General features: G+C 49.3%; 1 protein-coding gene and 1 long non-coding RNA gene across 2 annotated transcripts; both read left to right on the forward strand.

Moving 5' to 3' along the window:
- Window position 1: 1 nt before the first annotated feature.
- On the forward strand, window positions 2–13,321 carry METTL2A (methyltransferase 2A, tRNA N3-cytidine). The gene is made up of 9 exons (XM_080369278.1): window positions 2–153; window positions 1,952–2,043; window positions 5,967–6,328; window positions 7,661–7,710; window positions 8,199–8,259; window positions 9,437–9,576; window positions 10,366–10,472; window positions 10,673–10,738; window positions 12,091–13,321. Exons 1-9 carry the CDS (start codon window positions 65–67, stop codon window positions 12,240–12,242), a joined length of 1,119 nt encoding a protein of 372 aa, XP_080225404.1. The 5' UTR covers window positions 2–64; the 3' UTR covers window positions 12,243–13,321.
- Window positions 13,322–18,564: 5,243 nt separating this feature from the next.
- On the forward strand, window positions 18,565–23,780 carry LOC308055594. The gene is made up of 2 exons (XR_013924568.1): window positions 18,565–19,212; window positions 19,334–23,780. It is a non-coding gene; the product is annotated as an uncharacterized lncRNA (long non-coding RNA).
- The last annotated feature ends 1,850 nt before the right edge of the window (window positions 23,781–25,630 follow it).

Raw genomic sequence — 25,630 nt, forward strand, 5'->3', positions numbered from 1 at the left:
CGAGTCCCCTTTCGCGTCGGACGCGGAGGCCGGTACTTCCGCTTCCGGTTCCGCTCGCGCCGTCATGGCGGCGCCCAGGGAGGCGCCGGAGCGGCGGCCCTTCGGCAGGCGCTTCCTCACCGACCCCGCCCGCCTTTTCCAGCACAACGCCTGGTGAGGGCGGCCGCCGCCTTCTCGCCCTGTCGGTGCCTGCTCCGGGTGCCCAGCGCTTTGCTGGTCGCTCCGGAGAGGCCCGGGGAGCTGGCCGGGGCGCTGCAGGCCTGTGGCGCCTCCGCGGCGGTTGCGGGGGGCCTGCTGGTGGTCTGGGGCGAGGCGCTGTGTAACGGGGCTCTCGGTGGCCGGGGTGGGTGAGCCCCGAGCTGCCCCGCTCCGCCTCGCAGGGGCCCGGCCGCAGAGCTGTTTGCGCCCTGCTCCCGGCACCCGGGCTCGGCTCTGAAGCGCCCGCCGGGGCACGGAGCGGGTGGGGGGGCTGTGGGTGCGGGTCTGGCGGCCAGGCAGCGAGGGGAGCCTATGGCGGGGGCCTGGCACCCCTGGGCCGGGCCGCTGCTGGCATGGCAGGCAGTGCCATGAGGATTTGGAGGAGCAGGAGGGCCCTGCCTGGTTCGGCAGGTACTTGGGAGTGCTATTCCTTGGGGGGGTCCTGAGCCTGCCTTAGCTCCTCCCGAAACAGTTGGGATTCTTCAGGCTCCCTTGATTTGTCTGGAAAATGTGCTGCTTTGCTTTGTAGCAATTGTTTCATTGCTATAGTTAATAAAGTTGAATTAGCCACTCGCAGAAATCTATAACCCTTCTCCATCCGCGGACATTAGTGACTAATGTAGGAACGGAGTGAAGATCATTTCACCCATCTGCTGCCATGCGATGCTGTAGCAGTGGGAGATAGTGCCAGGTGTCAGCTTGGAACAGGAGGTCTTTGGCTGGAGAAAGCTGTTCTGTTAAGATACGTTAAGCACCCAAATTCTCAGATTTGCTGGAATCTGGAGGTATTTTGCATGTCCGCTTTTGGTCTCTGGCTGCTATACCCTGTTAAGGATTGAGTATGCTTAATTTGTAATAAAGTAATATGCACATGTATCAGCTTGTCACTCATTTTGGGACTATAGTATACCAAAGGTATATTACAAAAGCATATCCTCAATGCTACTTTCCTGCAGAAACTGCTAGTAGTCTAGTTTTTCACAGACTTGACATTTAAGTCTTTGTTTTGTGAAGTAATACCAAAAGACTAATTTCTCCTGAGGCCAGAATAGTCCTTCTTGGTCCTTGTATTCTGCTTCTCGTTCACTTCTTTTAATGAGAAAAGGTCAAGTGAATCACTTTAATGACTACACAATAGCGTATGCACGTTTAAGTTATTAATACTTCTTAATGCTTTAAAGCTTCCTGCATATTTTTTCTCATAATTGGATTTGATGTTAATATAGCACTTTACCTTCCAAATAACCCTACTGCCTTTTTTGTTTAAACTTGAGAAAGAAATTGTAGTTTTCTAAGCTAAATCAGGTGGCCTGTGTTGATGACCTGCTTGACTGAAAGCACACAAGTGTCTACCTGTTTATTGCCTGTGTAGGAACAAGTGTTTTTCACTGTGTGAGAATGGCAGCTCCTCTCCAAGGAGGCCAGTTCGTGCTGAGTGCCCTCGTGGTTTTGTAGTAAGGATTTATTTCCTCCAAGCTTGGCTGAGTATCAAATAGGGAAAAGGATTAGGGGACAGACTTGGTGTCTCTTGGGATCCCTTCCAGTTACATCTTTTGTAATGCTACAAGCACAGTTCATTCAGAACTGGGAACGGTATGTGCTGATAGCTCTTGTGCGGCTGCTGAGCTAGAATTGGAGATCGTGGAAGAGCTCCACAGCTGTCACTTTGGAGGGCTGTCTAGACCTTTCTCTTTTCTTTCTGTCTTTCCCCTACTATTCTTAGCTGAGTAGTTCATCTTCTTTTTCACAACAGGGATAATGTGGAATGGTCGGAAGAGCAGGAAGCAAATGCCAGGAGTAAAGTTCAAGAGAACAGCTCACAGCTATTGCCACAAGATAAACAAGGTACTTTTGGATAATCTTCTAATGTAAAATCTTGCCTTACACTACAAGAGCGGAACAGTCTGGCCAGAGCTGCGTATGCATCGTCATTTATTCCTCCCTTCCCCTCTCTCCTGAATCATTCCTAGTTGTTGATGATAAAAAATGGAGGAGGAGGAACCTTTCTGGTCCTAATTTACCTTTCAGTGACTTTTCCACCTTCTCCAGAGACTCATCTTACCTGAACAGAAATGGTCTTGGCTGGGAGGAGTCATCTTTGGTTGAGCTGCTTTGTTCATGTTGTGTATGTTTAAATACTTGTTAGTGTTCCTTGTCAACAAACTTCTTTCATTGTAGCGTTATTGCCTCTGCTTGCTTTTGTTCTCTAAAACTTAACTTCTATCAGCCAATGTTTTCTTTGCATGCTGCAGAGCTATCCCTAATTCAAGCTCAGTTTTTCTCCTAAGTGCCTAATAAAGTAGTGTCCGTATCTGTCTCTACCAAATTAACAAACAGCATGATAGTGATTAAATCAGAAGCGAATTAAAAAATATTTTATCCTGATTGAAGTGCTTATCATCAGAGAGGCAGAAGAGGGATTCTAAAATTTTTATTTCCTCAAACTTGGCTTAAAGGATATTTATACAGCCAAAATGTAAAGCTTACCTGAATCTGAATCAAGCTAAAGGTGCAGAGTTCTATAGTCAATTAATATAGTTGAAGCTGTTCCGAGTTGGTAATAATGTTCCTCCACGCCTGTTAGAGGTATCATCCAGTCCCTTAACTGATGGGGAAATGGCTTCCTGTTCTTTGGTACGATAAGAGTTTTGTTTGATGATGATATTGTTCTACCCTGCCGAGCGCTAGGACAGATCTACTTCTTTTGTTCAAATTAAATTGACTGTGTCATCTGTAAGGCTATGCTGAACACTACTGGAGCTATTGAGACACTTCCCATATAGCTTCCAGTTGTGTTCACAATAGCAAATTTAATTACACCAAAGAGCAACCCTCCTAATTTCTTGGATTCCCAGAAGTATCCAGCAGTTTCTATTGTGATGCCCATTGTGTTGACTTCATCTTAAAATCTGGTTAACATTAAAGGATACTGTCTGTCATGCTTTAAGAACCTATATACAACTATGAAATTGTGGAGCAATTTGCTGTTAGAGCAGTTTGTCAGGTCTTCATGATGTATTTCCCAGACTGAACAATGGAGGCCAGTCAAATGTTGATGGTTGCTATTCAGTGGGAAGCGTGTGGAGACAATGGGATGGCTGAAATGTAGGGAAGCCAGCCCAGCCAAATGTGCCTGAAGGGTCTAGTATTTTGAGAATCAGTAATGTCCAAGCAGGAGAACAAAGGCAGACTATTGGTCATCATGGCTGTATTACTCTGTGGACTTTTTGGGGCTGTCAGAATTTGTTCTGAAGAAGCAGAAAAGTTCTATGGGGTATGTTGAAGATGTGTCTCCTGGCCGGGAACAAAGAAAGAAGTGGAAGAGTTTCTAGGTTTCCTTTTGAGGCTCTATAATTAGCCCCCATGCAATTCAGGGGGTCCCTGGTTCTCTTCCTGTCTTTTGTGAACAGTTACTTTTGTTTGCCCTTCTTCTGCAGTGTGAAGGGGTGAGTATGGGCTTGGCTTTGGGGGTGTCCTTACAAAAACGAGCAGAAAAGTCAGGAGTCCTTATCAAGAAAGCCTCTGGAGGAATCTGGCTCACACACCTATGTCCCCATGAGCTAACACCACAAAAAAGATCTTGAAGCAAAGATTATGTGAACTTTTCTGGTATAAATTGTGCAGGAAGTCAGACTGAAAAGTTAATATGGTCATTTTTTTACTTTAAATCTGTTTCTTGCATGATCTTTGTCGGCTGCCCCTTGATTTCTTGCTTTTATATTGTTACTGATCCTTTATTCCAGTCCTTTGAAAACACTAGGCTATAAGGTAAATGAGCTTTAAACAAAGCTTCCGCACACATGGATTGGAGTACATCCAAGAGAATTTCACAATATTTTAACACAGGAAGAGCGCAATGTCTTGTTCAGTGTTATACTGTGGCAAAAATACAGGGAATCCAAAATGGCTAGGCTGGAATTTCACCCCAGCACCTCAGGTAAGCATCCCATTACCGTCAGGCTGTCATGGGATTGTTTGGGACCAGCAGGAATCAGAACTTTATACTTTTATTAGGTGAAAGAGCATTTCCAGCCCCAGCAGCCCTGCATATCCCTAGTAGTACTTGGAAGAAGTGACAATTCAGGAAGAAGTGCACTGGGGCATGACTCGGTAGCAGTTCTTCCTCTGGCATTAGCAGTCACTGAGGTCTCCTATGCAAAAAGTAAACTGACTTGACCCTGCTTCCTTTGAGCTGCAGTGAGATCATGGCACAAACTTACTGCTCTAGTCTAATATCAGACAATAACATTTCTTTTGGCTTGGGGTTTAAGGACAAAACTTCTTAAAAGGTAAAAATCCTGGTAGTTGAGGTAAAGAGATTATTTTTTATGTATAGCTCTTAGTGCTTCAGGGATAGATCCTGCTAAAAATACACATACGACTGCCTTCTGATTCTTAAAGCAATTTTTGTCTATATTTGGCTGAGGCTACATATGTTTCCAGGTGTTATTGGTTCGTTTTACTATCTCCCTTCAGATATCTTCTAAACACTTGTATACTTTCCAAAAAGACTAGTAAATAAACTGCAGCTCAGATAATAATGCTAATCTCCAATTTTAAGATGCCTGCTCTTTCTCTTAACCCTACTGTTAGTAGATGTTGGAGAGAGGTTATCCATTCTCACATGCAGTCGTTGTCTTTAATTGTGGGTGAATCGTTTGCATTCAATAATGCACTTGTTGCTGTGCAAAGACGGCTAAGGAATTGCATGTTATTGAAATGCAGCTGGGATCTCTGGCTGTGGATGTTAATGCCTCTGGGTGATGACAGGCATAGGATGCTATAATTAGCTCTTATTTCCCAGGGCAGAGAACTCATCGCACGGATGAGAATTTGGGAAGCCAGTTGGCTTTGTACTTCCCATGGCAAAAATAGTTCCCCTCGAACTGTACTTGATCTGAAATCTGTGAAGATGTGTGGAAATAATTCTGTGGGTGACTCAAATTTCACTAGATCATGGCTTTGCAAGTGTTCTTCCAGCATTCTGTAATGTTCATTTTGCTACTGGAGTGTATCCACTTGGTGTGAAAATGGCAATGCTTGCTGCTAAAGTTCATTCTTACGATCTTTATCCTCCTTGGCTCTCCAGTATAATGACAGTGTTCACTTCTGTTGATTCCCCTCTTGTTTTTATTCCACAAATGTGTGACGCTCTAATATGCACAAAGTGCTGTAGACTGGATTCTAGCGATACTTGTGTAAAACGTTCTGTCTCGTAATCTTGGAGTATTGTGCAAATGCTAATTGAGCTTTCTGCCAGCTCTGTATGGTTGACTAACTTTTCTGTTTCTCCATCTGAAAAAAGGGGGTAGCATGTTAGACAGGAGCTCTTCAGTCCAGGCAGCTGTTGTAGAATTCCTTAGAAGTTGCAAGTGCTTGAGACTTACTGTCATGAGGCTCCAAATGAATTGTTCCAGTGAACTGAAGAAGTTATTGTTAGAGATGGAAGTAAAACCTGGATTTTTTTCATTCCAGTCTCCTTCAAAGACACCTTTTCTGTTGCTAGCTTCCCTTAAATCCTACCAGGAGACAGTTGCCGCCTCTATATCTTCTCCCTTTTTCAGTCCTAAAAAAGTGACTGTGAGGAGGCAGGCTGAGTGTTTATGGGGGATGGCACAGTTGAAAGAAAGGGGATTTTCAGTCGGTAACCTTATGTATTAAAGCAGATTGCTGAATAGATGTCTGCAGTGATCCCTCACTGTCTAAACTGATTAAACTCAGAGACCTTCTGATTTGGCTGCTGGTGACGTTTTTGTTTGTATTCACAGAGGAATATGAGGTGAATGCTAAGAGGTACTGGGATGACTTTTATAAAATCCATGAAAATGGCTTCTTCAAGGACAGGCACTGGCTCTTCACTGAATTTCCTGAGCTGGCACCTAGCAGGAACCCAAATCAAAATGGGGATTCTGCGCATGAATTTAGTAACAAAGAAGAATCCGACAACGAAGGGCTGGGAAGCTGTGAAAATGGACATTGCTCATTGGAAACCAGGGCAGAGAATCAGTTAAACCTGATAAAAAGCACACCTAAGATCTGCACAGAAGAGTTGGCTACACAGAAGTATAGTGAGCTGAATCAAAGTGATGGAGATTACCCAGGATCATCTGCATCTTACCGTATATTAGAGGTAATAGCCGTGAAACAGTGTCACACATCACACAGTCCCTTGTGTCAGCGTAAGTGTGACTGAGACATAAAACTATGCATCATTGGCAAACAGCAAGTGAATGGGATGATTGTCTTAAGTCAGTAAAATGCAAAAAAGTTTAGAACGGAATTAAATCCATTGGTTCAGACTGTGAATTGGCAGAGCACAAGGACCATAAGAAGTTCCTGAGTTTAAAAGACAAACTATTCCTGTCAGATGTTGAAACAAGCATTTGAAAGTCATCTTTTGAAGAAGCTGGTTCTTGTCTGTATAAAGCTTTCCCATGTTGTTTATGTTTTGCATTTTTGTGCTGACTCTTGTTTGCTTTGGGAGGTGTGAAACAAAACAGTGAAACCAAGTATGTAAAGATGCTGTTTGGTTTGTTCCTTATGGCCTGTGCAGTAACAGGGGATCTCAGACTGGCAGAGGGTTTGTCCCAGAAAAGTCAGTTGGATTTGTAAATATTAGACTTTTTGCTCTGCCATCTCTAGTTTGTTCACTGTAGATATCGCTAGTTTTGTTGAGTGCTTCATGTCCTGTGGAAGTTCTGCCCTTCCAGGGAGAGTCAATCATATGAACTCTCCTTTAAATTTTTTTATTTAATCTGAGGCTTTGAGTCTTCCTTATACTCTGATGTTCTTGGGCCATTGTGGCCTTCCTGTCTCACCTGAGTACTCTTGGTAATATCTGTCACGGCAAGCCATCAGTGGTGTTTTCTGCTCAGTCTAATTCAATTTTACCAATTCCTTAAACATTCAGAGGAAAATTCCCCAAACTCACTTGGTGAACCATCTTCTTTTCAAGTGGGAACAAGTAGAAAGAGTAAAAAGGCGCAATCATTGTAGACCTGGTTGTAACTTGAGGACAAGCCGTCTAGTGAAGGAAGCTCTGAAACAGCAGGATGTAATTATAGTAAAGAAAACTTCTTTCTCTGTTGCTCTGATTGTCTGTGGATGTGAATGCAACGAATCCATGGCCTTTGCCAGTGCTTCAGTGACTCATACTGGTTGTTATGCTTGCGATTCCAGCAATAACAGTTTTCAGAAGAGTAACACTATATAGCTTGTTAGTAAGATTTCTACGAGAACCGGCTTAGTGGTTTCCCACAAACGCATATAAGTAAGCCTGCTCCTCAGAGCTGAACGTACTCAGATCTTGCAGTGAGATTTGCAAATAGTCACTGCTATGCTCAGCTGTTACTCATGAGTTGCTCTTTGTTCCGTGGCTGTAGAGAGATGATTTGAAATCAGCTGCATGGGACAGGCTGAAGAAATTATTTTCACTATGTGTGCATCTGCTTTGTTTGTGCAGGTTGGCTGTGGTGCTGGAAATACAGTCTTCCCAATTTTACAAACCAACAAGTAAGTAGTCCTCAGTAGGCTTTTACCTGCATGATATACCAGCCTCTGAAAAATGCTTGGAAAAATGTTGCACGTGTTCTTAGTTGAGATCATCTCTGAGAAAGGCCAGATGCAAACGGTACCTTTGCTACCTTTGCCATCTGCAACTTCAAACAGTTGTGTTTTGAGCTTGGAAGTCTTTGGTCTTGGAAGGCAACCATCAAAATGTGATGCAAGTTTACACATCTCATTGTGAAAGCATTTTCATACAGGCCTTAGTGCCTCTTCTGTTCCAGAGGGAAAAGTAAGCAGTCAGTTCTACCTGAGATTAACTGGGGCATAAAGGAGCAATGTGATCCGCCAGATTTTGCACCAGGCATCTTTGACAGAGAGAGAGTAAAGCCCAGGATTTCTAGCTCCCAATTCTGTGCTCTGTGCGTTTGAGACACTTCTTAATTCCTCTGGACCACCTTTATATAAGTGGTGATAGTTTCTTTTATTTATTTCAGTGACCCAGGCCTTTTTGTTTATTGCTGTGATTTTTCTACAACAGCTGTGGATCTTGTCCAGGTAAACACAGTGGTGACTTACCAAGGTGGGAATTACATGGCGCCAACTGCGCGTTAACACAAGTGTATCACAGCTGCCTCCGGCTGTCTGGCTGTGTTGGCAGCTTTCTTGTTTGAGCTAGCCCTGATGCTGACCCTTGTACTGGTAAATCAGGAAAATAAGCCATCAAAGTGCAGAAATGAGGGAAGTTGGGACTCTCAAAGTGTCACATTAGCAGCAGACAAGTCAGCCAGATTTTCTTTCCCCTGTGGTTGGCAGTACTTGTTGAAACCCAGTGCTCTTTTAGCTGAGTAACTGCTGAACCTTGAAAACATTCCGGCTATTTTTTAACAGGAACTGAAGCTGGATTTGGTTTGTCTGTGCGTTACTGTCACTGCAGTTCTGGGAACATGGTCTGATTGCTTCTGCACAGGCAGCTGAGGAGGGATACTGTTGTCTGTGGAGCAGGAGGCTGGAATTTAGTCAAAGGACAAATACAGCTAACAAATTTCAGGTCAGAACAGAACTGAAAATATATAAAGTCTCAAATGTTATCAGTCACTTCAGGAGATAAGACGAGGAGCACAGCAGCAGAGGCAGCATGCCATTTCATCCTCTTAAGGTGACACAAGCACTGTTTATAGAGGCTACTGCAATCAGTAGCAGCAGCTTTAGAAAAATATACCACTTCTTTTAGAAGTTTAAATGTGATTTTTAAGATTGCAACTTTAGGCAGCCAGATTTGATTTTTGGGGTATAGGGAGTAGTCTGCTTGTAGTTGAAATGAATATTGCTTTCAGTGATGCAGAGAGGGGCCCTGACGCTCTCACTTTTGTAAGGATCTCCAGCTTAACGGTGAAAATCCCTCACTCCTTACCACTATTAGTGGAAAATCTGACCTTAAAATTGCAATAATGCCTCAGTCCAGTTTTAGGGGTTCGGCAGCGCTGATTGTCTGAATGTTACAAGTCCCAAGCTCTTTGTAAATCTCCCATGCATACTTATTTTTCACATTTCACCCCTGATCCTTGTCTGACCAAGGAACCTGTCTGATCCCAGCTGCCTTGGTCCAGTGAGGCCGGAACAGATTTCTGCACACACCACCTTTTTATGTGAAAGTTAAAATGCTCACATGTCCAGATAATACTGAGTTCAGAGTTTGTTGCTAATGCTCTAATTTCTCTCCCCTTAAATACAGAACAATGCAGAATACGATTCTTCTCGCTGCTTTGCGTTTGTCCATGACCTGTGCAATGACCAAAGTCCTTTCCCAATGCCAAATGAGAGTCTTGACGTTGTTATTCTTATCTTTGTCCTCTCAGCAATTCTCCCAGAGAAGTAAGTTTTAATAATTCCTTCTGGCTGCAGAAGATAATGCATGTAGAACTAGAGTTCTTTCAAATATAGGTCCCCTCCTCTCAAGGAAAGTTAAAGTTTGTTCTTTCTCTGGTCCAGTTTACCATTAAGCTTCTGAAAATGAAATTTGCAGGTATTTTCTGTTGTAATAAATTTTGGCACGGGGTAGGTGTGGTTTTGAAGTGCTAAGTGGTTATAAGTGGCATCTTGCTGCAGTCATAGTTGCTCACCTGTTCTGAACCCCAGCCACGCTGAGCACTCAGCACCTATTTGTGGAAAGTGTGCTGCTAGATTGTAAGGCTCAAAGGCTAGAGGAATTTCCTGTATGGGAGGTGGCAAGAAGGGAGAGGACAGGTTCAGAAAATCATTAAGAAAAGTGACAGTGTGTTACAACCTGCACTAGTCTCTCATTTTTGTTCTCTTTGGTTTTATGTCACAGCATTTTTCTTCATGTTCACTTACTACTTGTTTTACAGCAACCAGTGGCGATCCTTTCGTAATTAATGAGAGAGAGCAGTTAATCATTGCTGCGCCAGGCTAAGTTATCATTATAGAAAAAAAAGCAGAATCAGGGAGTGTCAGAAATAAGGTGGCCAAATAAAATCAGCCCACCTAAGCCTGAGAGAGCTCCAAAAACTTCTAGCTTTTGGTAGCTCTTTCTATGAAGTTGAAACATATGTAAAAGTTTATACCTTTGTTTTGGAAAGTAGGAGGAGGAAACAAGTGTCATTCTGTAGAACGTTGAATACTTCTGTTTTGTTCTTTCCTCAGGATGCAGTGCATCGTTAACAGACTGAGTCGCCTTCTGAAACCAGGAGGAATGATTTTGTTACGAGATTATGGCCGTTATGATCTGGCCCAGCTTCGGTTTAAGAAAGGTATTCTCTTTTCCCTGCGGGGAGTCTTGCCAGATCACTAGTAGATGATGCTTCTCTGGAGTAGTGTCTGCCCTGTTCAGGAGGCAGCTCATTAATTCCCCTTAAGCATAGCATGTGCTGGGAGAAGTGCCTCTTGTTGGATGGCAGTTGCTGATTTTTAAATGACAACTGGTAAACGTCTAAATCCCTCTTGCCCTTAGGTCAATGTCTGTCTGATAACTTCTATGTGCGAGGTGATGGCACCAGAGTCTACTTCTTCACACAAGGTAGGAGGCTAGAAAACGTCCCTGTGACTCTCCTCACCCCTTTTTGTCCCTGTGCCCTCGGGTTTTGCCACCAGCTCTTCCCAGCCTGTCTTTCTTGGAGCAGCATGAAATTCTAAATGTCTCCAAATTTCACAGGGACCTGGGCTTGTCACTTGCTGGTGTGAATGTAGTGTAGCAAATTCCTTAATGGAAAATCCCTTTAGAGGAAAACTAGTGTGTTTGCTACACTGGGAGGGGTGGGACTGGAGGAGCTCTCCTTGAGTCTCGTCACCTGCGGAGGACAGAGTGAGATGGACACCACTTGAAGGAACTTCTCTTAACTTTATTGTTCTGTGAGGAAGTAAGAAGGGTGCGGTTCAGCACCGAGCTGAGGCAGCCCCTCCAGTTCTGCTGCTGCTTGGTGTTCAGCAGGGTTCGCATTCTCCCCGCTGATCACCAGCTGCACCTTCAGTCGCTTCCACCACGGGCCTCTCTGTATGGTCAGTTTTAGAGCAGTGGCACAACTGCAACGAACTATTCCCTTCCCCACTGCACGTCTTGTTTGTCACAACAAAATTAATGTTTAATGCGTGTTTGGCAAACGCTCCATGATGGCAAGCATCTGATAAAAGAGCGCAAGCTGGGACCTGTTAGCCCTTTTCTACAGAAACTGCACGAATCACGTGCTCCCCGGCTGCAGCTGAACAAGCTCCCTGCTGCTCAGCAGGACTCGGTCTGGCTTTGCCCACGGCCAGTGTGCTGGGGCACCGCAATACTCACTGCTCGGTCAGGAATACCTGCCAGTGTTGCAGCCTCCGGGGCTCTTGGTGCTTTGATTGGGCCCCAGCAGGGTGTGGTTTTTGAAGGATTTTTTTTCCCCAAACTTAACCTTGATGAGTCTTTTTTTCCCTCCAGCCTATACAGCACAGATCTTACTGCCACCATTTAAACGCGTAAGGCTGAGCCCATTCTTTGCTCTTGCAGACTCTGAAATTCCTCTGCAGAAAGGGGGGAGGGGGAAGGAACGGATCTGTCCCTACTCGCCAGAAGATGCTCCCTTAATCGGTCACTAGAGGCAATGCCCGTGTCTGAAACTACTGGTGCTTTCTCTTTGTCAAGTCTCTGTAATTCTAGTTGCCCTCCAAGTAATTCTTTCCTTCCTTGGTAGAAGTTAAACTCAAGGGAAACTAGAACGGTGATCTTAACACCCCGTAGTACAGTAGTTAAGTCCTGTCTGATCTTTAAGTTTCCCTGCCAGAGTGAGACTGTGAGTTTCCTCTGGCCCATCTTGCAACACAGTTTACTCCTCAGCGTGAGCAGGTACCGTCTAAATGAAAGCTATGGCATCCTCATCTCCTCCTCTCTGCTTCCAGGTGAATTAGACGATCTCTTCACAGCAGCTGGGCTGGAGAAAATCCAGAATCTGGTTGATCGGCGATTGCAAGTGAACCGTGGGAAACAAATGACGATGTATCGAGTATGGATCCAGTGCAAATACCGCAAGCCTGCCACCCCTCAGCTCTGAGGAAACGGCATGCTTTTAGGTTGGAGCCTCTCCATGGCCATGAGTGTCTCCTCCTGGTGAGATGTGGTTTTATGGAGTTCAGCACACGCAGGACGTCAGTGCCTTTTACAGTGCCTAGCATCACTTCAAGGGAGTTTTGCTAAGGATGAACGCTCTAAGAGGAGACTAAGCAGTATTTTAGATGTCTTGCTACTGGTCTGAGTTTTTTAAATTATTTGTGGTTTTAACAACTTAAGAAATGGTTAAGCTGTCTTACAGCAGCTGAGCAAGTTGAGCAGCGAGTCACTCTTACTCTGGACTTCCACATGAAACTGAAGGAGAGCTTTGACCTTACCTCTGTGTTGTGTACTCTTGTTTTGGGAACAAAAATCATACATCTTCTCTGCAACTGGTCACTAGGTCTAACATGAATCCTTTAGCCAGCTTATCTCATGCAGCTCTTTTCTAGTCGTTCAGGTTAGTGCAAATCCACAAGTTCAAATACATCGATCAAGGGCAGGAGCTGAGAGCACGCTAGTTTCTCTCTGCCAGCATCCCTATGGATGCCTCATGGTGAGCAGATGTTCGGTGGAGAAAGCGGATCATGCTGCCTTGCCCTCACTGTCCACAAGGAAGTTCATCTAGGGAGCTAGCACACTATAGCTCGGGTGCTATACATTCATATTAGGCAGAGTTCAGGTTTTCAAAAATTTGGGGCTGATGCCAGTTTTGGGGCACCTCCAGAGTGCGGAGTACCACAGGCAGCTCCTGGGACCAGGGTTTACACAGAATTACCTGCTTTTTCTGCTTGAACAGTGAGAAACTGTGCTTGCTGGCTGCAGCCCGCGGGTCACGAACTGCGCTGCCCTGTCACGGTGGCGTGCTAAACCCGAGTAGACAAGACACCTGTCTTCGGTAAGAAATCTGAAGCATGTCTACCACTCTTGTTTAATTTCTTAGAGGAAGCCAACCTTGTGGCTTTCTGAAGGTATTTCCCCACCTTTGACAGCAAATACCTTTTATCTCAGCTTGTTTTCTTTTGTTATTTTTAGGGTGTGGTACAACAGGTATTAGAATAAATTTTGTGGTAATGCTTTTCAGTGCTGGTTTGATTAATATAAATTGGGCTTCCACAGAAACTCACATGCTTCTGCATGCCTGAGCTGAAGGATTTGGGCCACCGTTAGGTAACTACAGGGTTTTTTTCCTCTTCTGTTGTGAGTCTCGCTAGTGCCTGCTCTCTTCTCTCAAGAAGGGAAAGCCTTGGATGATACCTCCTACCTTGTTTTAGTTCATGATGCAACAAGGTCTACTGTGTGTGCACCACTGGCTGAAGAGCAGTTCATGCTACACAAAACATGTCTGTTTTGTTAGCTACACGCTCTTATTTGTAGCTTACAGTTGCCTAAGAATAACTGTCAGCTGTAGAGCCACTTAGGTTATGAAATAACTGCTGCCTTGGAACAGGAGAAAGGTTAAGAAGATGAGGAAATGGCATTGCTGTCTTTGGAGAGGCTGCAGGAGTCCTGGACAGCCACACCAAGAGCACCCTGACTTGTGAAGCATTGGCAGGGGCTGTAGCAGTACTTTCTGCTGGGCATGTGGCAGCACGAGCCGTTCGTAACTTGCACGTCGCTGTGTCACCCTGCAGGTACTAGTGTGTCTGCTAGCCAAAGGCTTCTGGCTCAGGACATTTCTGCCCTTCCTGTGGAAAGGTGACCCAGCAAATCCATTCGCAGCACAAAGGCAAGCTGCGGTGCTGGGGCGGGAATGGAAATGCACCATTGCTTTATATATATATATATATATCTAATTCTTCTAAGTAATGTTGAAAGGGAATCAAATAACTGGGAAGAGAATTCTGGTCCAGTTTGTTGTGCTGTATTTTCAAAAGGGCTGAGACTTTCCAGTGTCTGCGAATGAAATAGGGATGAAATAGAGATGAGGCTTCTCTCTTTCTAAGCACATGTGGCTTCTGCCAGGCACAAGCCTGACCCAGCCCAGAAGCTGTGCAGTCGCTGCTGTGTTTTTGTGCTAAACCTACAAAGTCTGGTTCCCTGTCAAGGTTGGTACCTCGGGCAAGGTCTAGGCAAAACACAGCTCAAGGCCTCTGGGAGCTGAGCAAGCTCGTGTCTCCTCGTCTTACCCAGGCAAAGAGCCGGGCATAGGGAAAGGAGTCCTGTGAGCGTTCGATGTGACGTGGCTCATGTAACCAGCTCTGTAGCTTTCAGTGAAAGACCTCCCATGTGTTCCTGGTGCCGCAGGCAGCTCCCTGGGGTCCTTTCCCTCTTGCTCCCCAGAGGGAGACCTCCTCCTGGGATAGCTTTATCTCCGTGGAACAAAAATTATTGACTGGGGTAAACAAGCAGCATAATTAGTGTGAATTAAAGTAATTTGAAAAATGCCTTATTAATCATCCAAAGGCTTGTATGCAGCGCAGGAAAATATGTTTTTAATTATAAACATGATTTATTTAAAGTTGATGGACTCCCTTTTAAACTTAAGCTCCTGAATGAGAGAAAATGAAGGCTAGTAATTTATTTGTTTCTACTTTCAAGGCTACATCCCACTTGCCTGCCTGGTTTTGACTCGGGCTTCATGCAAAAACTTGCAGCCCTGTGAGCCTGCAGCCATTGAAGTGGCTCTTTGCCTTTCTTAATGCTCTTCGTTCTGCCGGCGTATTCAAGCAATCACTCAACACAAACCATGCTAGGCAGCCATGCTTTTGTTTCCAGTCCTGTTGGTGGTGTTCAGAAAGCCACAAGTTAATGGCCTTGAATCGAGCCAGGCCTCCTACAGACAGATACTTCCTTCATTACTCTCCGCCAGCTCCCATCCTCTCTGAAGCTGCTGCTCTCCTGCGACTCCAGGTCTCGCCTCCCACACGGCTCCGCTCAGGTACCTCGGTCCTGACTTGCAGCAGCTCCTGCCATTCCCACCTGGGGCCTGCTGAGCAGGCTGGGTTGCACAATGCCTTTCTAGCGTGTTCAAAGGAGATCTCCAAATTGACTTTCACTATATTGAAAAGCCAGGTTAAGTGCCTTTATTATTTTTTTTTCCCCTCTCCCTTTCTAGCAATGTAAAATTAGCTTTAAAGCCATCCTGAACGTATCTGCTCTGGTTTTGTTCCCAGCATTTCCAGCCTTGTGGTCTGTGCCTTACAGGCAATGCCAGCGTCGCCTGTCGAACCTCCCAAGCAGAAGAGATGGTTTCGTAGCTCTTCAGAGCGCTGCCCCTGCCCTGCTGGAGCTGGGCATCCTTATGCTTCGGAAAGTCTGGTCCTGGCTCTTGCCAGAGGATGGTGGATTTCTGTGGAGGTTTGTAGATTGTTTTGGCAGGAAGGGAACTTTATTGTCACCTGTTCTGACCCTTTGCATAACCCTTTTATGTAGGGATTATGCGTCAAGCCTGTGACTTGGGCTGAGCCAGAACTAGTCCAGCAGAAAAGCTTTTGGTCCAGCCGTGATGCTGAGGTCTCCAGTGAACGGCAAAGAACCCTTCACCTCCCCAGTACCTTGTTCCTCTGGTGGCATTCTGATTCCACAGATCCGCTAGAAACTGGGAGGCAGGAAGGGAACAGGGGAGGTAAACAGAACAAAAAGCCGGGGGTTATTTCTGATACTGTCACTTCAAAAATAAATAAATTGTAAATTCCCCTTAAAGTTGGAGCTTTCACAGGATCTTTCTGACAGCACAGAAAAGTGGGAAACAGAAGTCATCCGTCGTGGTTTTTACTGTTACAACAGTAATCATCAAATGCTTCTGGCCAGAAGCATGTGAGATCAGACACAATTGTCTTCTCCCCCAAATACTTCAGCTTCACCTTCTCAGGGGTATGTCACCACCGGCTCTAATTCTGTACTTAGCTGCAGAGCTCCAGGATAAATGAGACCTGGTTATTTCCAGTAAAACAGAGGTATGAGGAGAAGGAACCTCCATGTATGCATGCCAGCGGCTTTTGGCATTGCATTGTAACTAAAGCTGGAAGCGCTTCCTTGTGTCGCTGCGTTGGGATGAGCCCTGGCTGGTCCCCAGTTGGATTCCCCACAGGAATCACAGACCCAGACTGAACTGAACTGTTTTTCCTGAGCACAAATGAGTCCCAGCATCGCAGACTGGTGGGGCTGGGAGGGGAGCTCCGGGGGTCGCCCGGCCCAGCCCCTGCTAGAGCAGGCTCTCCTCCAGCAGGCTGCACGGAGCCGCCCGGCGGGTCTGGGTGTCCCCAGAGACGGGGACCCCGCAGCCGCTCTGGGCAGCCTGTCCCAGCGCCCCCTCACCCTCAGGGCAGACAAGGTCTCCCTCATGTTCAGGTGGAACTTCCCGCGCTGCAGCTGGTGCCCGTGGCCCCTCGTCCTGGCGCTGGGCACCGCTGAGAAGAGCCTGGCCCCGTCCTCCTGACACCCACCCTCCAGATATCTGTAGGCATCGTCAGATCCCCCCTCCACCTGCTCCAGGCTGAACAGCCCCAGCTCTCTCAGCCCTTCCTCTAAGGAAGATGCTCCAGCCCCCTCATCATCCTCACAGCCCCCACTGGACCCTCTCCAGTAGCTCCCAGTCTCTCTGGAACTGGGGAGCCCAGCACTGCAGACGTGGCCTCACCAGGGCAGAGCAGAGGGGGACGATCCCCTCCCTGGACCTGCTGGCCACACTCCTCACGCCCCCCGGGGTCCCACTGGCCCCTTGGCCACACTGCTGGCCCATGGGCAACCTGCTGGCCACCAGCACTCCCAGTGCCTTCCCCGCAGAGCTGCCTCCCAGCAGGTCAGCCCCAGCCCCTTCCAGTGTGTGGGGCCATCCCTCCTCTACACTTGCCTTGGCTGAACTCCATGGGGTCCCTCTCCCCCACTCTCCAGCCTGCCCAGGTCTGGCTGAACGCTCCTCTCAGTCCTGTACCGTTGGCGGGCGTGCTGAGGGTGCCTCTGCCCCTTTGGTCAGGTCACCGATGGATCGGTGGAGTGGGACGGGGCACAGCACTGACCCTGGGGGTCACTGTGAGCCATAGCCCTCCAGCCAGACCTTGTGCCACTGATCCCAGCGCCCTGAGCGCTGCCGTTCAGCTGGTTCCCGACCCACCTCGCTGTCCGCTCCTCTAACCCACGGTTCCTGAGCTCGCCTGCGAGGATGTTACGGGAAACGGTGTCAAAAGCCTTGCTGAGGTCAAGGCAGACAACATCCACCACCCTCACCTACCCGGCCAGGCACTCCATCGGAGAAGGCTGAGGGTTGAGCAGGCGTGATTTCCCCTCGGTGAGTAGCAGCTGAGTCAGGCATGGGTTCCCCTTGGTGAATATTAGGTTGGTCGGCTGTGATTTCCCCTTGGAGCAATGGAAGATGCGCAGGTTTCAGCGCCGTGGAGTGAGGATGAGGCTGCAGGGATCAAGTTCTTAAGGGATTTGGGGTTTATCCTTCCACTTCTGTAAAGACAGATGGAGGGAAACCGAGTCATGCAATCTTCTTTGCTCTTCTGATCAGTCAACTGGATCAGATTTCTCAATCGGAGCAGCGCCACCGCTTCTGGTTTGGTGCCATGTTGGGGAGAATCAGTCCAGAAGAGAAGATGGATGATCAGGATGACGTTTGCTGTTGTAGCTGTTCATCTGCCTTGACATGGGCCTGTCCCAGGCAAACGTCTGTTTGTACAGCGTCTGTGGGATTCTGATGGTGACAGTGTTGTCATCTATGTTTTCAGGGCAAGACAGAAATCACTAGAAAAGTGAGGAGGAGGGAGGAGGTTTTTGGAGGTCTCTCCTGTGAAGCAAGGGGGTTTAGACGGAAAGGAATTGGTAGCTCTGTGCTTTACATTCCTGTGCACGAGTGCCTCGCTTAACGGGAGCTTGTACTGCCAAGAAGGTGGGACACGGGGAGGAGATGCCCTGTGTGGGCAGCAGTGGGTGCTGATCGGAGCTCAGTGGGATGTGCTAGGGGGGATATGCTAGGTGGGATGCAGTAGGTGGGATGCAGTAGGTGGGATGCAGTAGGTGGGCTGCACTAGGTGGGATACAGTAGGTGGGATGCAGTAGGTGGGATGCAGTAGGTGGGCAGCGCTAGGTGGGATGCAGTAGGTGGGATGCAGTAGGTGAGATGCAGTAGGTGGGATGCAGTAGGTGGGATGCAGTAGGTGAGATGCAGTAGGTGGGATGCAGTAGGTGGGATACAGTAGGTGAGATGCAGTAGGTGGGATGCAGTAGGTGGGCTGCACTAGGTGGGATACAGTAGGTGGGATACAGTAGGTGGGATGCAGTAGGTGGGATGCGCTAGGTGGGATGCAGTAGGTGGGATGCAGTAGGTGGGCAGCGCTAGGTGGGATGCAGTAGGTGGGATGCAGTAGGTGAGATGCAGTAGGTGGGATGCAGTAGGTGGGATGCAGTAGGTGAGATGCAGTAGGTGGGCTGCGCTAGGTGGGATGCAGTAGGTGGGATGCGCTAGGTGGGCTGCGCTAGGTGGGATGCAGTAGGTGGGATCCAGTAGGTGGGATGCGCTAGGTGGGATGCGCTAGGTGGGATGCAGTAGGTGGGATGCAGTAGGTGGGATGCGGCTGCTTTTGTCAGGGAGAGCACAAGCCAGACCTGGTGCCTCGGCTGGAATGCGTACAGGGAGAAGCAAGAGCAGCTGAGCCATGTGTGCCTCTGCTTTCACCTCCTGCCCACAGGCTGTACGGTGCAACAGGAGATGTTGTGCCAGTGAAGGGTTTTACTCTTGAAAATATGGTCTTTGACCCACAACTGGATGAACAGGAGCTGGCTGGGGCCAGAAAGCATCGATGGCAAAGACCACTAGCAAGTCTGTTGTGTCAGCACGTGCCTGGAGCTCCCAGGCTGTTGGTCTGTGGCTGTTTCCAGGAAGGAGGAACATCCTGATGGGGCTGGGACCCTGCTGCTCTAAACCGTGCTCCCTGGTACCACAGAACCCCAAAGAGTCTTCACTGTGAGCACCAGCACAGTGTGTGAACAGCAGCTTGAATTTGGAGTGTGAGCACCACTGCTGTATTCAGGTTGGTTTAATGTTCTGTAGTCCAAAGGACCCTTGCAGCTCTTGCCTTCTCGTGTTATTTGGGGAGTGGGGAGTTCTGGGGGCTCACAGCCAGTCTTTTGACCTCTGAAACTTTCTTTCAGCTCCTGTGAAGTGGGATGCTGGTGTTTCCAGTCCCAGGTGGCAGAGGCCAGGCTCACACTGCTGTAGTGCACGTGGGGAACGCTGCGGGATCTGCTCTATGGCCGTAAGGGGAGTGGTACCCTGCCCCCCTGCTCCAGGGGCACGGGATGTGGCTTTCCGCGTTTAGAGAGAAAAGGGGCAGATATCCCCCTCTGCTCCCTCCTCTGTGGTCCCCCTCCTCTGGGGAGCACCACCTAGGCAGATACACTGTGCTACCGCTTGTAATTGCACAGCTGCACATTTTTTTTTCCACATTGACTGCCAAGGGTGGATGTAAAGAGGTCGATCAAGGTTGTGTGGAAAACTAAAGCTGGCTTTTCCTCCACTTCAGGTGACTTCTTCCCTACTGAGACGAGCCTTGTTGTGAAGGTTGGTATGTATTTACAGACGTACACACAGAGGTTGAACATACTTGCACAGAGAGGCATGCAGTAACTCTAGCTTTACAATGGGATGCTGATTTAATTTTCCTCTTACACAAATCTCAGAGCAGTTTATTTAATTGAGGCTTTCAAAAGCCCTGTAAGGTGGGATGTTATTATGCCCGTTTCATGCAGGAGGAAGAGAAGCAGGGGGCAAATCCTGCCGAGAATTATACCTTCTGGTATTCTGGGAAGCTGGTAGTGAGGACAGGGAAGGACTTGCTGGCACATAAAGGAGAATCGCATCGTTGAGGTGCATGCAGAAGGAAAACCAGTGGGTCTTGCTGGTACCATGTGCTTTGGGCAGAGCGGGCATGATGGCAGAGGTGTTCCTTTCCTGCCTGCGAGGTTTGGTTCCCCTCGGCGGGGCAGTGGTGGCCGCAGGGGTGCAGGTACCCGTGTGGTGGCAGGCAGGACACGTGCTGCGGGGAGCAGGGCACTGTGCTGAGGCTGCGCTGGCCTCCTGGAGGCTGAGGGACCTGGATGCTTTCCTACTGGGTTTGGGTATCAAAGCCTCCCTAATGGGATACCTGAAGGTGTAGACAGAGGGAGGGGCAGGAACAACCTCGGAGATAAACTCCATTGTGTGGGAGGGTGGAGGCTCTCGGAATGGCCTCGGGAAGGAATCAGGTGATGGCATGTTGTCTTTGGGTAGCTGAGATACCAGCTTTCTCCCCGTCTAATGAAAATAAGGAGAGACCCTTTTAATGTTCCTGGTGAGGGAAGGGCTGTGCCTGGAGCCCTGCCCTTACCAGATCCTGGGGAATCCACACAAGGGCAAATGTTTTGAATGCCCCAAGTCTAGAAAGATCTTGCAGCTCATGACTTAGGTGTGACAGAAGCTGCTCTGCAGACAGGGGCTGCCTCTTCTGGATGTGATGCCGAGAGATGAGGTCACCCCTCAGTGCTAAAACCTTAAGAAACCTGTTGAGTGCTGAACTCTTGTTCTGGAGGGGTTTTTGGGTTTGTTTTGTTGTTTTTTTTTTTTTCCCCCACGGTGGCTGTAAAATGTTTGGGTTTGAGATCACTGATGCCAGCTCTTACTTTGGTGCTTTACTCCAGTCCCAAGCCCCCAGCATCCTGCCACGACAGAGGAATCTCTGCTCTCTTTAGTGTATGTGTTACGTTATGTCAGTGCATTTCTAGACCTCATGGCAGCACAGAAACTCCAGGAAAAAAACGGTTAGGGTATTTCACAAGCCTGGAAAGCAGAGGCAAAGGAAAATCACCAAAATCACATCAAAAAGATCAGGAGCTTGTCTTCTGGTATTTTATCTTCTCAGAATTCAAGACAGAAGGAACTTGTTACACGCTATGTTAAAATATCTATAAGATCCTAGCAAATTTTAGTCAAATCGGACATGTGTTAGCAGCGAAGCCGTGATGCGAAGGCAGGGGCTTGCCCTTCTTTTGCTACTCACGCCGTGCTAGCTGGAGGGGAGCTGCCGGAGCTGCTCAAATCGAATTTGTGACAAAGAAAATGGCTGCAGCAGCCGAGTAGTTCTTCAAAACATGATAGAAGTGCAGCATGCCAAGGATACTGCTGACATCCAAGGAGACCGACGCAAGGAGATGAGAGCTGCCATGGGGGATGTAATAGGAAGCATTAACACTGGCTGATGGCAGACCTGGAGAGCAGGATGCTGTACGGGAGGAATCTGGCACGACGATGGTGTAGGAGGGTTGGCTTACCCCCATGAATGAGATAATTTTTGGTCAGCCGTGTACGTAGCGCATTGCTCATAGCCACCTCGTCGCCAGCTCTCAAACCAGCTCCTCCAAAAGCACGAGAGCTCGGGAACTCTTAGGAATTTAATGCAAAAGGAGGAAAGCAGGACAGTTTTCCTGTGTCCGCACTCAAGTGTGGGTTGGAAGGAGAAGTTTACCTGCACCAGGATTCCTGGAGATCCAAACACTCTCTTCTCTTGCTGGGCCAGAAAGTCGAACACGCTGGAACTGTTCACAAACTGAAATACTATGGGGAAAATCAAGTTGAGATCAACAGAATTTTGGTTTCCTAACCTTAAGCATGGTTTAGGTTTTGATGCTTTACAGGCTTAGAGAGGTAGTATCTGAAAAGTTGACATTATAATTTTTAATTGAATCCAGAATTTTCTGATACAAAATGATTAAATATTTACATATTCCAGCCACTTTGAATTAGGAAACCTTTCCCTGTAAAAACAGAAACACAAACTCACCTTTTCTTGCCAGAAGCACATTCCAGTAAGTTGACTTTTCTTATTTAGAAAACAGAATTTTTTTAAAAAAAAAACCAAAACAAACAACAGTCCACCACTTCTCTGCTGAGCCCAACCTGTGGGATCAGCTCCCACGGGAGACAATGCCATGAAAAAACGTCCAAGTGTACTATGTCTGATCACCGATAAATAGATTTTTACCTTAGACACCACGGCTGTTCGGGAGCCTGGTCTCGGGTGCACTGGCACAGCACAGTAAGAAGCACTGTACCAGGCTGGGATGGACGGCGCATCCCTGCTCAAAGCAGCGTCCTGGTGGAGTGTAGGAGGAAAAAACTCTGAGGTCGCTGACTTACAAGCTCATCTGAGCTGGGAAATCGGTCCAATAACTTGCTTCCTACCGGGGCTCCCTGACAAACTTGTCTAAAATCCCTTTGTAGATATCTGGCACTCCGCTGACAGCATGTGCTACCCTTAAAGGCTACTCCAAAATTTCTGCTTATGGCCAGAAATACAGTTGCAACTTGTTGATTCCTTCCCCCACCCCGTGCCGCAGAAAGATGAGCTGCCGTGTCCTGTCTGAGCTGCTATTTTGGCATCTTGGGAAGGAAACTGCAGCTGAAAGCATTGCTCTGAGCCGCTCTTTGGAGGATGAAGGCAGAAGGGACAGCCGCTGGGTCTGCAGCAGAGTGGTAGGGACGGATGCGACTCGCCAAGGCTATAAGGAAGGGGTCTGGGAGCACTTGCAGCTTGCTGATAATCGGGGAGCAGAGCTGAGCCCGTGGAGCCCTCAGGCAGCAAGCCACCAGGGCTGTCTTCCCAGAGCTGCCCCAAAACGCGCTGCGGGGTGCATGCCCGCAGGGGACGTGCTCCATCCCCGAAACCACCCCGAGAAGAGAAAGCCCAGCCGTTTTGCGGAGGGCAGGGAACATGGGGCAGGGAGAGGGGCACGGTACAAGGAGAGGATGGTGCCACCTCAGGGCATTGGCTGCCTTGTTGGAAGTCACCACCCTGCTCCAGCCTGACCCAGGGCCGCAACCGCGGGTCCTCCGTCAAGCCCATGACTTGCCGGTGTGTCGCGGGATGTCTGTTGGGCGACATTCCTGAATGCCGTAAGTCCTCCAGGAGGCCACTGGCTCCCGGTGCTGCCAGAGGGAAGGAGGGCAGGGTGGCGGATCTGTCCGACTTCGGTGGAAACGATAGCGAGCAAACCCCCATTGGGAAACGGTAGCCCCGTGGGCTTGTCTGGTAGCCTACGCGAGAAGATTGATGGCGACGCGATCCCTGCTGACGTGATCCCCGGCAATGCCATGCCCAGCAGCGCGGGGGAGAGCAGGAAGAGCCTCGCCAGGGTCGCTCCAAAAAGCACAGGAAAAATTAGATCAAAGCGACCCCCATCACCCCGAAAACACAAAGGTGGGGGGCAGCACCATAGGTGTTACTGGTGCCTGGTTTGCCGTAGGTGTGGTGTTACTGGTGCCCAACCCCTGGCCGGCGCTCTGAGAGGGGGAACTGCTCCCCTTCCAGTCGGCGGCATCCCGAGGGGCAGTGGCGGGGGTCCGGCAGAGCCGAAGGGTACGGGAAGTCGGTCCCTTCGTTGGGTGTAACGGCTCCAGATCCTCTCCTCCCTCCACCCAAAATCAAACAAACACACAAATGAAATTTATACCTCCCTGAACAATGTTAACTGCAAATGGTACTAATTAGCGCTCCCCTAAATGGCTATGATTAGTTTACCAGCTGATGAAATATTTACTCTAGATTTTTTTTCCTTTTTATTATTTTTTAAAAAAAAAAAACAACACAAAAAAAACCCCAAAAAACCAAACCACAACACACACACAAAACGCTCTTTACTTTTTTATTTTACAAAATCCTGCTGCTGGTCGTGCTGAAAATGTGACTCACGGAGCAGGAGCTGAAACTGGAGCGGCTCTTTTACCGAAAAAAACCCAGATTAAAGCACAGGAAACGCAGCCTGCGAGAGCAGGCAGGCGCTGCGAGAGCCATTTGCAACAGTAACTTCACCAGGAACGCCAGGCTCGATGTATGATAAATCAACAATTTTTAAATAATGCGACTTCCCCCCCCCCCCCCCGCCCCGCCCCCCCCCTCCCCGTTGCCTTGCGAGAGCGTTTTTTTCCGTGATGCTCCGCCAGCTCTTCTCCACATCCCAGCGTTTGCCAAACTGGTAGGTTCCAGTTCGGTCATAAATCGGCGTCGGTGGATCGGGGGTGACGGGCGCCCCTCGGCATTCCCTGCCCGGGCGAATCCTCCAGAAGAGCGGCGGGAAGCACGGCTGGGCTGCCATGGCTAATCCGCGCCTGCCGCCCCTCGGACAGGCCCGGCCACTTCCCAACCAGCCCCGGTGCCCCCCTCGCCCCCCCAGTTGCGTTTCACAAAGCGGATCCAGCCCTAAGCCAAGCGGGTCGCGGGATGAGCAGCCATGGGAGCGCTCTTTGCCGCCAGCACCAGCCCATCTTTTTATTATTTTAATTTTTTTACACACACACCCCCGCCCCCCGAGTGTTGCAGCAAAGGGCTGAGAGCGGGTCCCAGGGGGCTGCTGGGGTGCCCGGGGTTGGGTTCACATGTGATACTTGTATTTGATCACATCCCCCCCCCCTAAATGAGGGGGGGGGGGGGGGGAGCACAGCCAGACCCTTTCCTGGGGGGGTGGGGGGGTGGCACTCCCCAGGGGGACAGGGACAGCAGGGTAGTGTGTCGGGGGGCACCAGGGTGCCCTTGCACAGCCCCCCACCACGGGATGAGGGCGGTTTGGGAAGCGAGGATCCGTCTGGCTGTGGAAGACAGAGGCCTGGAGAGGGGGTGAACTGGAGGGGGTGTGGGGGCACCCCCTGCACCCCGCTCTGGGGACACCCCCGGGGGTGCAGGTCAACCTCTGCTCCCCTGAGGGGGAAATGCCCCCCAGCCTGCCCCGATTCCCCCTTGTGCTTCCAGCCCAGCCTCCCCCCCCAGCCCTGACCCCCAGCCCTGTCTGCATCCTGAGGGTGGATCTGACCTTGTGCCTGCTGCCCCCTCACCCCCCCAACACCCACCCCCCCCACCCCGGCATTCTGACCCCAGGGTCCACTCTGACCCTCTCCTGTCCCTGTCCCCGCCCCCCCCCCCCCAGGTGTGCCCTGACCCCCGGGGCCTACCGTGTGTGTACCCCCCACTGAGGCCTGCCCTGTCCCCCCAGACCTGCCCTGATGCCCGGGTCTACCCCCCCGGCCTGCCCTCTGACCCCCCTCGACCTGCCCTATGTCCCCCTCTAAGCCTGCCCTGCCCGCCCCCCAGGCCTGCCCTGTGTCCCCCCCAGGTCTGCCCTGACCCCCAGGGCCTACTGCCCCCCCCAGCCCGGCATGCCCTCTGCCCCCCCCCCCCAGGCCTGCCCTGACCCCTGGGGCCTACTGACCCCCCCCCCCCCAAGGCCTGCCCCGGCGTGCCCCCCCCAGGCCTGCCCTGATCCCCGGGTCTAGTGCCCCCCCCCCGGCCTGCCCTCTGCCCCATGTTCCCCCCCTGCCCCGCCCCCCCCGCCTGCCCTGTCCCCCCAGGGCCTACCGACCCCCCGACCCCCCCCCAGGACCTGCTGCCTCCCCCCAGGCCGGCCCCTCCCTCTACCCCTCGGAGC

The sequence above is a fragment of the Falco punctatus genome, assembly GCF_963210335.1.
Source record: "Falco punctatus genome assembly, chromosome: 19".
In the NCBI taxonomy this organism is placed as follows: Eukaryota; Metazoa; Chordata; class Aves; order Falconiformes; family Falconidae; genus Falco; species Falco punctatus.

What these genes read in the sequence shown, in the direction of transcription:
- METTL2A (XM_080369278.1), top strand. Translation starts at nt 65, where the DNA reads ATGGCGGCGCCCAGGGAGGCGCCGGAGCGGCGGCCCTTCGGCAGGCGC. An exon ending in CATCTTACCGTATATTAGAG is followed by an intron (nt 6,329 to 7,660) that starts GTAATAGCCGTG and finishes TTGTTTGTGCAG; the next exon opens with GTTGGCTGTGGTGCTGGAAA. An exon ending in TCAGCAATTCTCCCAGAGAA is followed by an intron (nt 9,577 to 10,365) that starts GTAAGTTTTAAT and finishes TTCTTTCCTCAG; the next exon opens with GATGCAGTGCATCGTTAACA.